This window comes from Schistocerca nitens, chromosome 8, assembly GCF_023898315.1.
Source record: "Schistocerca nitens isolate TAMUIC-IGC-003100 chromosome 8, iqSchNite1.1, whole genome shotgun sequence".
In the NCBI taxonomy this organism is placed as follows: domain Eukaryota; kingdom Metazoa; phylum Arthropoda; class Insecta; order Orthoptera; family Acrididae; genus Schistocerca; species Schistocerca nitens.
The window spans coordinates 417,610,329-417,624,656 of NC_064621.1; the positions used below are offsets into that span (position 1 = coordinate 417,610,329).

At 43.8% G+C, this 14,328-nt stretch overlaps 1 protein-coding gene across 1 annotated transcript in view; it reads left to right on the plus strand.

Moving 5' to 3' along the window:
- The window catches only part of LOC126198575 (sialin-like), a 111,514-nt gene that overhangs the window by 57,577 nt on the left and 39,609 nt on the right, over window positions 1-14,328 (plus strand). The window contains exons 6-7 of the mRNA XM_049935011.1: window positions 6,709-6,864; window positions 6,953-7,082. Of these exons, the coding sequence (XP_049790968.1) occupies window positions 6,709-6,864; window positions 6,953-7,082 (286 nt within the window). The remainder of the gene's footprint in view (window positions 1-6,708; window positions 6,865-6,952; window positions 7,083-14,328) is intronic.

Below are 14,328 nucleotides of genomic sequence, written 5' to 3' on the forward strand. Positions count from 1 at the left end.
CCTCCCTAGGCCCGACAACACGCCTCCTGAGACGCGGCAAGGTAGGAGTAGGCAAAATGCAATAGGGAATAACAATATTAATGTGCTAATAGTAAACTGCAGGAGCGTCTATAGAAAGGTCCCAGAACTGCTCTCATTAATAAACTGTCAAAACGCCCATATAGAACTAGGGACAGAAAGTTGGCTGAAACCAGACGTAAACAGTAATGAAATTCTAAACTCAGAATGGAATGTATACCGCAGAGACAGGCTGGGCAGTGAAGGGGGAGGCGTGTTTATAGCGATAAGAAGTGCAATAGTATCGAAGGAAATTGACGGAGTTCCGAAATGTGAAATAATTTGGGTGAAGATCACGGTTAAAGCAGGCTCAGACATGGTAATAGGATGTCTCTATAGGCCCCCTGGCTCAGCAGCTGTTGTGGCTGAGCACCTGAAGGTTAATTTGGGAAATATTTCGAGTAGATTTCCCCACCATGTTATAGTTCTGGGTGGAAATTTTAATTTGCCGGATATAGACTGGGAGATTCAAACGTTCATAACGGGTGGCAGGGACAAAGATTCCAGTGAAATTTTTTAAGTGCTTTATCTGAAAACTACTTTGAGCAGTTAAACAGAGAACCGACTCGTGGCGATAACATATTAAACCTTATGGTGACAAACAGACCCGAACTATTTGAAACAGTTAACGCAGAACAGGGATTCAGCGATCATAAATCGGTTACTTCATTGATGATTTCAGCCGTAAATAGAAATATTAACAAAGGTAGGAAGATTTTTCTGTTTAGCAAAAGTGACAAAAAGCAGATTTCTGAGTACCTGACGGCTCAACACAAAGTTTTGTCTCAAGTACAGATAGTGTTGAGGATCAGTGGACAAAGTTCAAAACCATCGTACAATATGTGTTAGATGAGTATGTGCCAAGCAAGATCGTAAGAGATGGAAAAGAGCCACCGTGGTACAACAACCGAGTTAGAAAACTGCTGCGGAAGCAAAGGGAACTTCACATCAAACATAAACATAGCCAAGGCCTTGCAGACAAACAAAAATTACGCGAAGCGAAATGTAGTGTGAGGAGGGCTATGCGAGAGGCGTTCAATGAATTTGAAAGTAAAGTTCTATGTACTGACTTGGAAGAAAATCCTAAGCAATTTTGGTATTATGTCAAAGCGGTAGGTGGATCAAAACTAAATGTCCAGACTCTCTGTGACCAAAATGGTACTGAAACAGAGGATGACAGACTAAAGGCCGAAACACTAAATGTCTTTTTCCAAAGCTGTTTCACAGAGGAAGACTGCACTGTAGTTCCTTCTCTAGATTGTCGCACAGATGACAAGGCGTTCGATACACTTCCCCACAGTCGTTTAATGAACAAAGTAAGAGCACATGGACTATCAGACCAATTGTGTGAACGGATTGAAGAGTTCCTAGATAACAGAACGCAGCATGTCATTCTCAATGGAGAGAAGTCTTCCGAAGTAAGAGTGATTTCATGTGTGCCGCAGGGGAGTGTCGTAGGACCGTTGCTATTCACAGTATACATAAATGACCTTGTTGATGACATCGAAAGTTCACTGAGGCTTTTTGCAGATCATGCTGTAGTATATCGAGAGGTTGTAACATTGGAAAATTGTACTGAAATGCAGGAGGATCTGCAGCGAATGGACGCATGGTGCAGGGAATGGCAATTGAATCTCAATGTCGACAAGTGTAATGTGCTGCGAGTACATATAAAGATAGATCCCTTACCATTTAGCTACAATATAGCAGGTCAGCAACTGGAAGCAATTAATTCCATAAATTATCTGGGAGTACGCATTAGGAGTGATTTAAAATGGAATGATCATATAAAGTTGATCGATGGTAAAGCAGATGCCATACTGAGATTCATTGGAAGAATCCTAAGGAAATGCAATCCGAAAACAAAGGAAGTAGGTTACAGTACGCTTGTTCGCCCACTGCTCGAATATTGCTCAGCAGTGTGGGATCCGTACCAGATAGGGTTGATAGAAGAGATAGAGAAGATCCAACGGAGAGCAGCGCGCTTCGTTACAGGATCATTTAGTAATCGCGAAAGCGTTACGGAGATGACAGATAAACTCCAGTGGAAGACTCTGCGGGAGAGACGCTAAGTAGCTCGGTACGGGCTTTTGTTGAAGTTTCGAGAACATACCTTCACCGAAGAGTCAAGCAGTATATTGCTCCCTCCTACGTATATCTCGCGAAGGGACCATGAGGATAAAATCTGAGAGATTAGAGCCTACGCAGAAGCATATCGACAATTCCTCTTTCCACGAACAATACGAGACTGGAATAGAAGGGAGAACCGTTAGAGGTATTCGAGGTACCCTCCGCCACAAACCGTCAGGTGGCTTGCGGAGTATGGATGTAGATGTAGATGTAGATTATTGAACAGCATCCCAGATGGTGTTTTCCAACACGTTAACGCTGTATCGCATACCGCTGTTGTTACCTAAAAGGCTCTAGAGTGTTAACAGGTTGGTTTGGCCTGTGCGATCACCAGATCTGCCTCCAATCGAGTACAAATGGAACATCATCAGACGACAACTCCACTTTCAACCGCAAACTGCATTAACCGTCTCTATATTGACCGACGAAGTGTAACAGGCATGGTACTCCATCCTATAATCTGACATCTGGCAACTTAAGAACACAAGGCAGGCACGTCTGTATACATTTGCAGAGGCTTGTCTCGCGTTTACATTAATCTGTGATCTTGCAATGTTATTATCTTAAATATTTTACTCCCGAGATTTCATTACTCTGCATTAATTAGTTTTTGTTATTGTGATTTTTTCTCCGTCAGTGTATGTATGGAGATACGGGATGTCTGTTTTGTCGATCATGTCTGGTAGAACCGACACTACATATCGCTATCTATATACGGTGGCTGTTCGCCGGTGTCCACTACATCAAGAGAAAACACTCCAGCAGAGATTATTCTGATCGGCACAGACAACCATGAGATCTTCCTCGGAAATGTTTTTGTAGGTTTTGCTGTGATTGGTGGGTTAGAAAGTGAAGTAAAATACACTCCTGGAAATGGAAAAAAGAACACATTGACACCGGTGTGTCAGACCCACCATACTTGCTCCGGACACTGCGAGAGGGCTGTACAAGCAATGATCACACGCACGGCACAGCGGACACACCAGGAACCGCGGTGTTGGCCGTCGAATGGCGCTAGCTGCGCAGCATTTGTGCACCGCCGCCGTCAGTGTCAGCCAGTTTGCCGTGGCATACAGAGCTCCATCGCAGTCTTTAACACTGGTAGCATGCCGCGACAGCGTGGACGTGAACCGTATGTGCAGTTGACGGACTTTGAGCGAGGGCGTATAGTGGGCATGCGGGAGGCCGGGTGGACGTACCGCCGAATTGCTCAACACGTGGGGCGTGAGGTCTCCACAGTACATCGATGTTGTCGCCAGTGGTCGGCGGAAGGTGCACGTGCCCGTGGACCTGGGACCGGACCGCAGCGACGCACGGATGCACGCCAAGACCGTAGGATCCTACGCAGTGCCGTAGGGGACCGCACCGCCACTTCCCAGCAAATTAGGGACACTGTTGCTCCTGGGGTATCGGCGAGGACCATTCGCAACCGTCTCCATGAAGCTGGGCTACGGTCCCGCACACCGTTAGGCCGTCTTCCGCTCACGCCCCAACATCGTGCAGCCCGCCTCCAGTGGTGTCGCGACAGGCGTGAATGGAGGGACGAATGGAGACGTGTCGTCTTCAGCGATGAGAGTCGCTTCTGCCTTGGTGCCAATGATGGTCGTATGCGTGTTTGGCGCCGTGCAGGTGAGCGCCACAATCAGGACTGCATACGACCGAGGCACACAGGGCCAACACCCGGCATCATGGTGTGGGGAGCGATCTCCTACACTGGCCGTACACCACTGGTGATCGTCGAGGGGACACTGAATAGTGCACGGTACATCCAAACCGTCATCGAACCCATCGTTCTACCATTCCTAGACCGGCAAGGGAACTTGCTGTTCCAACAGGACAATGCACGTCCGCATGTATCCCGTGCCACCCAACGTGCTCTAGAAGGTGTAAGTCAACTACCCTGGCCAGCAAGATCTCCGGATCTGTCCCCCATTGAGCATGTTTGGGACTGGATGAAGCGTCGTCTCACGCGGTCTGCACGTCCAGCACGAACGCTGGTCCAACTGAGGCGCCAGGTGGAAATGGCATGGCAAGTCGTTCCACAGGACTACATCCAGCATCTCTACGATCGTCTCCATGGGAGAATAGCAGCCTGCATTGCTGCGAAAGGTGGATATACACTGTACTAGTGCCGACATTGTGCATGCTCTGTTGCCCGTGTCTATGTGCCTGTGGTTCTGTCAGTGTGATCATGTGATGTATCTGACCCCAGGAATGTGTCAATAATGTTTCCCCTTCCTGGGACAATGAATTCACGGTGTTCTTATTTCAATTTCCAGGAGTGTATCTCTGATGTTTCATCACAAAGAAAATTTTAGCAGACAGACGAAGTAAAGGAATGAGTGGACGGGATCTTTGGCTTTGCATTTACACGGCACACTTTTACTGCTAGTTTACATACATTAATTTAGCTTTAATGTAGTTATACTCTGTGTATTTCAACCATAAAGTGAGTTGTACGTCGTTTGGACTTGTGAGTGAAAGTTTTAGGGCCAGTGAGAAAGAGAAAATAGCACGCTGCCTGAGATTTACACTTTACATTTTACCTTTCCATACACAATTTTCACAAAGAAAGCCACATTCGCCAGCAGTTAGTTTATAGGGGCATCGTTTGAAACTTCCCCTTTGTATGTAAAGAATGACAGTGCTGGAAAAAATCTTGCGTTATTTGGTTTTCAAACAGCTGAGCAAAACTGAACGTACTTAAACAGTTTTCTCTTTACTTATTCTGATCATCACTAAACTGACACACATTATTTTTAGCGCATCGCAATCTGACTTTCAATAATCCCTACAGAAAAATGGCCCTGACTAACAATAACATATACCTCACAAAAATCTTCGTTACTCGAACTACTGCAATACAGCGAGCGCCAATACTGCCAGCTAAATAAAAGATTGTAACTACTGAAGGCACTAACTACTGATAGGCATAGTTAGCAAATGAAATATGTTGATAGAGATCAAACAATGTATTTACCTTAATAATGTTCAAAAGTCATAATATATATATATCAGTTCATGACATCCAGTCTTAATTTCCTTTTATTGACGGACACACGTCCAGATCGTCCGCTCATAGTAACCTCTCAAAACTCTGGCATCTCTCTCCCCACATCCACCACTACTGGCGATTCGCCTCCAACTGTCCAACTCTACGCGCAGTTCACATCCAACTGCCCAACACTACACAAGCGAATATTCCAACAATGAGTCCAGCCAGCCACAGAGTGCACACAGTGCAGTCAGCGATTTTCATACAGAGCACTACGTGGCGTTATCAACATAAAAACCTAAACAGACTACTTACACGATGACTTCGCTGATGAGACCGCTGCAAACATCAACACAACAGCCAGGAAAGCTCGAGCAGATGACAACTCTTCTTGTAGGAACCCTCGCTTCCTACAATGTTGCCAGTTTGTGCAGATGGCCGGTATGTGATTCGATTTCAGTGTTTACAAAATGAAGTGGAAAGTACTCTTTGTATAGCTGATGTATCTAGAGACAGGTAATGTGGTCGAGCAAGATTGCAGCAGAGCCAGGAAACGAGTGGAGTGAAGAAGATCGAATCCATCTTCCGGCAGTCAAGATTATCATACAGTGTTGCGCGACTTTCGTTACGAGAAAATCATAACCCAGCAGGATGAGGACATCAGAGGTCTGGTGGATTAACGGTAGGTTTTTATGGCCAAAGTCTAGCTCTGATTCGCTGTTCATGCGATTATTTTTTATAGGCACTAACCTCCGTCCTTCACCTCTGATAACATAAGTGAAGAACTTCAGGTTGCACCGTAGTTCTAAATCCACATTAAACATGATGTCTCCTCACTACGACTGGAGTAGAGTCGGTTTAGGTTGGGCCATGACACACAGAAGTCATGGCAAACAGAAACTCTGTCCCCAGTAAGCCTCCTTACTCTAATGGTCCAAATGGCTCTAAGCACTATGGGACTTAACATCTGAGGCCATCAGTCCCCTAGACTTAGAACTAATTAAACCTAACTAACCTAAGGACATCACACACTTCCATGCCCGAAGCAGGATTCGAACCTGCGACCGTAGCAGCAGCGCGGTTCCGGACTGAAGCGCCTAGAACCGCTCAGCCACAGCGGCCGGCCTCTTACTCTAGAAATTTAATTTTTTTAATGAACGAGGCGTCATGTAATATTACAGGACACTTCTTTTAATTAAACTTGAGTGATTCAAAAGTTTGGTGCCGGGCTGGGATTTCACCCTCTTGAGACGATTTAGTCCCATCACTTTCCATCCTTGCTTTCCTCAAGATTCCTAACTACTCAACGTCTGCACGAACGGTTCATATATAAGCCCGAATCTTGGTCTGGTTCAGATATGTATATTGAGTTATTTCAAGCTTTACTACGTGGACATAAATTGGGAAGGCTGAGGGACGAAGGTTCTTTTTATAAGGAAAGTTTTAAGAGTTTAGGAATTTGTAATCTAGCAGACGAACATTGTAATCTTCGGGGATAAAAACTGTATGTGTTATTAATTCAACAGGATGAACTCATTCGAAACCCGTGGCCTCTTATCCTGACCTGTCCTGCAATGTGGGCGCACAATATACTTTCAATTGGAGGGGCATGGGTCAACTACACACTGCTGTCTGAGTTGCCAACCTACATGCAAAATATACTTCACTTCGACATCGACCAGGTGAGTATCTGTATACCTCAGGCGGGAAATAAACACACTATCAGTTTCCGTGACGAGTATGTATCACACTTTTCCACATTTGTTTCAGGCTGGCCTCATCTCAGCTCTGCCTTATCTATTTTGTTGGATGAGCTGCAGTGTCTACAGCTTCCTGACAGAGAAATTAACACAGAGAGGCGTGCACCTTATGACTGTCTTCAGAATATGGAACGCTGTATGTAAGTAAATCTCCTTGTTAAACAAGGTGTTTCACAAATCCTATCACAGGCTTCTGGGAATTGTAGAGGGGGCGTAGTAGATAAAGTTTTAAGAAGGAATGGATGTCCGCGCACTAGCGCCTTACTAACAGCTGTAAAATAACAGGTCAGCGTTATTGAGTAAAAAGTTATTGGTTTATTTACCACTTGTAATTCGGATAAAATCTGAAGATTTCGATGACCACCTCCTTATCGCCGTGCGGAGCTTAGTCTTTGTGTCGTAAAAACAGGGGAGGCTCCCACTTTCTGTGCAGAGGACGGCGTGTGATTGGCTGTATTACGGAAATAACGCATACTGAAGTGGAGCACTCTACGTCCATAGATTATACAGGGTGTTCAGAACTTCTAGCAGGTAAGAGTACAGTGAGTACATAATATTTTGAATTGGAACCCATGTCGGGGAGCGTACCGTTTCCGTTCTACGACGGTTTCAGTTCAGATGTGTAACGCGTCCACGTCTCCTGAGGGAAAGAGAAAGGTCTCAGAGTCGCTCGTCCCGGTATGCAATAGGGTAGACAGAACGACTGCATCAGACGGTCACCTGATGTAACTTAACGTCTGCCTTGCTGCGAGAGAGGCCTATTCAGTGCTTGTACGTCTCGGATACAGTAAACATGGTTAGGTACACGTTTTCGGAATACACAGCCAGGTAGTCGGTTGTGTGACGAACGTTTCCCGCAACGTAACAGGCAGTCGCACAAAGTTTTTGCCAAAGTTACGCAACAGCTCCGAGAAAGAGGTACTCTCACCCAGAAGGGGCAAGACTCTGGTACTCCACTGCAACGCTGCACGCCCGAGTTTGAAGAAGATGTACTGTATCGTGTTGAAGAGAACCCGTCAACGAATACTCGAAGAACTGCGCGTGCAGTGGGTGTTACAGTATGGTCTGTGAAGTTCCTCTTTACCACTTAACAAGGGGTACACGCTATATGTCTTGTCGATTTTCCACAAGGCGTTGCCTACTACATGAGGCTCCCGCACAGCTGCATCGATACGTCCCTGTTTCGATGTCGAGTCTGTTCACAGATGAATGTAAATTCAATAGGGACTGTGCTCTGATTTCACGAAATAGCCATCTTGGGCAGATGAAAACCCTCGTGCCACGCATGTTCAGGGATTTCATTATTGGTTGGGTATTAAAGTGTGGGCAAGTATTCTGGACGGTTACGCGATTGGGTCATACCTCCTTCCACTCAAGCCCACTGGTCCATCAAACTTGACCTTCCTAAGAAACGTATTGGACATGTTCTTGGAAGCTGTGCCACTGAGTATCAGCCAGATATGTGGTTTCTGTCCGATGGTGCACCACCTCACTTCTCACTTACGGTTCGGATACATCTCAACAGACGATATTGTGAAAGACGGAGATGCCGAGGTGCTCCAAACGTGTGGCCACCGCGATCGCCGAACTTAACTCCTATGGACTGCTTCTTGTGGGGCCGTATGCAAAGTTTAATTTACGAAACTCCTGTAGAGACAGAGGAAGATCTGCTAGTACGAAATTCTGGCCGCTGCACTAGAAAATGAAGAGACACCTGGTGGGATGGGGAGTGTGTACCAGAACATGCTTCGTAGGTACAATGTCTGTAAAGACGTTTGTGCTCCCCACATAGAGCTGCTGTTGTAATGAATCAGTACTGTTCCGTACGTGTAGTATGCTAGCTTTTTTTTGTTTTGTTTTGGAATAATGTAAGCACGTGATGTTTAAGTTCAAAAACTGGCACTGAGCACTATGGGACTCAACTGCTGTGGTCATCAGTCCCCTAGAACTTAGAACTACTTAAACCTAACTAACCTAAGGACATCACACACATCCATGCCCGAGGCAGGATTCGAACCTGCGACCGTAGCAGTCGCACGGGATGTTTAAGTGTTTGCAACGTGGAGTTCACGTGCAAACCGGTGGCAAGTGAAATAATAACAAGCACAGAGGACTTGCAAGATACAACTAATTTATTACTGATCAACAGTTTAACCCAAAGGGCACAGTATTTACCAAAACTTTTCTACAAGTGTCAGAAAAAGTCACAAGTCACAAGTCAGAAAAATACATTACACAATGTCTTTCTAATTGAAATAGGTGCAAAGAAGAACTTCTTATAACTTCTATACTAACTGTAAGCACTTCAGTAATAAAAGGTAAAATCAGTTTCATTTAACAAGGACACTTGAATAATAAAGATGAAATAAGTTTCTTTTAAATAGGTCACCTGGGCAAGCGCAAAAGGACAATTCACGAAATTTCCAATTTCCGCTACCCATCAAGTATTTCTCTTTAACATGTACATAAGTTCAACTCCCGATGCACATAAGGTATAATTCAGAACACTAGTCTCCTTCCTTCATGGTTTTGAAGGTAAATATATAAGCAGTATAGCAAACGGAACAGACACCTTGGCGTCCCAATGCAGAGGAAACTTAACTTAATGCAAGTTCCCCACTCACTGCAACCCGATGAACTCAGTGACGCCGTATCGGTTGCCATTTTCCCCACGGCCAGAAGAACCTCCCGTTCCCTCTGGTACTGGTCGGTCAAGGCGTCGTACTCCGGACATCGATTTAGACATGGCCTAGGTGCCCTCTGCAGTGCTGCAACGGAAAAGCACAAACACACAGCCACAGCCAAAAGAAACAATGTTAACAGCCCCAGAATATAGTAAGATAAAATTCAGCAAAGATAGATCACATCAAGACAAAGGCAAATTAAAAATGGTTAAGAGAATTAACTGTAGACCTCAAATTTCAAAATATGTAATATTGCCCCAGCACAAACAGACTAGTTTTAAAAGGGCAACGATAAGACAAAGCTTAATATTATTACACCAGTATGTCGCAGTTCCAACACAATATTGGCACTCATAAGAAAAGGTAGATGCTAGTGATAACACGTGTAGGCCCGAGTGCAAAACTAGAAAGTTTGAATGTCTACTTCTTCAATAGACAGCTGTGTGGTACATAGTTCAACTCCACTAGCCCAAAATGAATAACACATTGCTCAGCGTCCTGTGTAAAAGACCATGGTCCAGTCACGCCTCAAGAACCTGCAATAACAGACTGCCCCAAGTAACTGCTCCGAAGAAATGTTATAAATCCTTGGTACTTCAGTCTGAGATTATCTTTAACAGGTCGGAACAGTTGTTTTGTTTTCTCGAATGGGCGAAAAACTGGTCTGATTCCCTGCCTGTTTAGAATTTTACCTATCTCGGTAGTAGCTGCACCACAGAATGCTAGCGTGGTATGTGCTGGTCCTCCTTACACGATACTACAGCATAGCGTCTTGGATTTCTCTACGCCGTTGACCTAATAACACGGACTGAATACTCGGTCCTTCTCAACACCACCGTCAGATGCCTAATCTCGGAGACTTGGTGCTCCTTGTCTGAAACAGTTCTGCCTTATGTAGTATGGTTTTCATCATAGCTCTGCTGTGAGTTGGATGATGAGAGGTACGCCCGTTGAGATATATGTATACCATTCAGAAGGTCAATCAACAGTTGCAGCTCCTACTGCCAAGCGGCCAAATGAGGAAAGTGTCGACAGCATACATGAAGAAGCAGGATCGACAGAAGCGAGCTCCCTTCAGTGCTCGTTCTTCAGTATCCTCCATAAAAAAAATTGGCCATGGCTGTTGATTGTGCGAACCCATGGCTGTTCCATTACTCATTTCGTAATAATTTCCATCGTACAAAAAATAAGTGGTGATCAATGTTTGTCGAAATAATTTTAAAATTTCAGAGGCCCGATAATTTCAATTTGTCTTCCACTAACACCTTTACAAAACAGGAGACCACGTCAGGGCTGACCATGACTTTATTTAGGCATATCATAATCTCCTTTATGATACCAACAAACATTTGTGAGTTGTTAATACGAAGTACACAGTGGACGATTATAGACGGCAATAGTTGAGTTAAGCACTTTGCCAGACCATATGTAGGAGACTCCATAGAACAAGCAACTGGTTACAATGGTACGCCATAGTTTTGCAGCCAAAGTCATGTCTACCCACTCCCAGTCCCATAATGAGAGAACTGACGACAGAATTATATGGCAACTAAATAAGGAGCGGTTATTGGAATCAGTTTGATATGTCGTATGACGTATCCTCTCCTTAACGATGGCATGGGTAGTCTTCTATAAAACAGATAAACTACTGTTCTATAATGACGCAGTTGATGCCCACCGAGTATTATGCATCCTTAATGCACAGTATTCAGTCACATCACTGTTATTTTGCTTGTAGAATGAACGTAAAGGAGAACTCAGCACTGCTGGCCATTTGAATTGCAACAGTCGGGAGGATACAAATTACGAAATCTTACTTGTTTTGCTTTGACAAAATAGTAGGAAGAATATATGATTAAATCTGTCCTTGATTTGGAGATTACAGACTGTGATATTTGGTACACATTTGCCACCTCTCGCAGCAGTAACGACTCTAACCTGGCTGGACAGCGAATCAATCTGAAATTGGGTAACAGATGCGGATGCGTCATTCCATGCTGCTTCAACCCGACGCAGGATTTCATCAATCGCTGTGGCTAGTGAGTGGTGGTGGCACACAGGTTTCACGGCAGTTCATGACCATATGTTTTCAGTGGGTGAGATGTCTAGAGAACGTCCTGACCATGACAACAGCTGAGCACACCTCGTATCGAGTTATGTCAGGACAGCAAGTGTAACATGCGGTCTTGCGTTGTCTTCTTGAAAGATAATGCAGACGTCGTGCGCCGGCCTTAACAGGTCAGATCTGTAATGACTGCTGTCCAAAATACCGCCTATCCGAGCCACAGGTGATCGTCTGGTATACCCTATAGCACGCTATACCATCAAGTCAGGTGTTGGACCCCTACGACGATGGTGAAGGCCGTACTTGATTCTCCTTGAAACTTGCACATATGGTCACGTCCATACAAACAAACCATTTCCTGAATCAAGGCACATGACGATCCTGCATGGCCATAGTATTAGTATATCTGTCATGAACACCAGTCACGAGAAGGAGAGGGGGGAGGGGGGATGGGAGTATGGAGGTTCGTTGAGATCCTGCATGGCGTTGAGTATAGCCCTTCTGAACCTGTTTATTTCGTATAGCACGGCAACCCCAACCAACGTGAGCGGCAACGCTGAAGATAAACTGCAATCTCGATATGCCACAATCGTAGCACTTTTGAATTCCGAAGCGTATTTGAAGACGTTCCTCCTTCTTGCACGAGGCATAACACGATCTTCTCACATACAACAGATGAATGACAAATCCGCTTTATAATTTTCTCTCATGTCTGGGATAGAGAATGGTGTTACACCTACGTCGTGAAGTTTCGATGAAATGCGAATTTGCTTATCCAGATGTGTAGTAGGGGAGGATGTTGTACCAAGTAACAAGTTTAAGAATTTAGTCTCTAGCCAGGCCTGTAATAGAGGTTTAATAGATTTCCTTTATGGCATTCCCTTTTATGTGATGCAGACTTTTTGCGAAATTACAAGAATTGCTCCTGAAGATTCAGATCTTTCCGAGCGTGAAAACATATTCCAAGGACTTAGGAACAAACATTTGTCTGAAATTTAAAGGCATTGCAACCGAAAAAAACTTGTCAATAATGCATTTAACCATCTATCTGTTACATTACTACTCTATTACGAACCAATAATCGAAAGTGAAATCTAATTAAGCAGAAGTGTTATGAAAAACCAGTTGCAAGTTAAATACATTTTGAAACTGAAGCTATTAGACTCAAATTCCATTTTTCAAGGCAGGTAAAGTTGTTAATACATTAAAGCAACGCAGTTCATTTGCAACTCTCACTTGTTCTATGGTGAAACGCTTATTTCAAGATACACGATAGTGAATGAGTGACGTGGTGTTCCTTAACTGTCCACACGTTATATAAATATTCCTAAACATGTATAGCATTTTACTCACGGCATAATTTTGTATCCAAAGAATTAACAATATACTCGAAATAGTTTTAATATATTTTACAGCAATTAAATGCATAGAACGTGAAACATTTACAAAAGCTGCACAAAACACAACTTCATGTCTAACAACAACTAAAACTGTAGCAGATGGTAAAAACTACTTCCGTCGTGTGATACTAAGATCTGTTACTAGACTGAAGCACCGAACAAAAGTCATCATGTGTTTCTAGGTACACTATCCTCTAGGTCACGGGAGTACAAGTAGTGACGTCAGTCCACATCGCTGCAACTAGGCATACTCCCAAGGAAGAAAAGTGCAGCACGTGACGTCACCATCTCTGCACCGCAGCTGCAGGAAAACAGGCGTGTGGTATGCAACGATTTAGGAAAGACGGGAGACAGATGTGGTGTTAATGGCACAACTGATATCTTGGATATCGTGATTTTAATACTTATTTAAATTACGTAATGATCACAGGTTGTAAACAATTGCATTTCGGCTCTACGCTACGAGAAAATACATAAACATTATAGTTTAGTGTGAAGGCCAGACATTTTATAACATAAATAGAACAGAAAATAATAGCATTTCCGCTTTTATTAGAAAGCTGTATATAAAAATTACGTGGAAATTTTCCGACCTTTGCATTTCGTTTTTCCTTAAGTCTTTTAATTGTATTACGCCATAATGTTTGGAATATTTGTAATCGATACTGCGTGTTAGGTTGTGATCTGAGGAGGTGCTTCGGGATTTGAACTTTGCTAATTTCATAACAGAAAAGAATTCGTGTACATTTGTCAAACCAAACATTCATTATATCCGTACAGCATTGGCATATAACCTCGGAAATCTGGTTTCGGGAACATCTTGCAGAAATCATGCAGGTCTTCCTTGTGGTTATAAGTGTCCTTCAACTAAATGTCACATTGTAGGTTTAAGAGTTCCATTTGGTACGTGTTAGGAACATTGTTGGCTGCCAATGGATACGGGTTGCAAAAAGTTGAAACATACTAGACAATGTTCCTCCATCTTCAAACCTGGACTCAAACTGTTTACGAAGATACTGTAGGATCTACACATATTCTTCGGTTAGACTAATATCTGGAATACTTCCATACGACAACTTCGGCAAATCTAAGTGTTTCCAGCCGCCAGTTGGTTCGTCCACAGGCCCAATACCATTTTAACTGCTTTGACTCTATGGTACATATCTGTTATGATGAGGACCTTCCCTTGGACTGAGGTATTTTAATCGTTCAGGTGAACTGTTAATTTAGCGAGGAA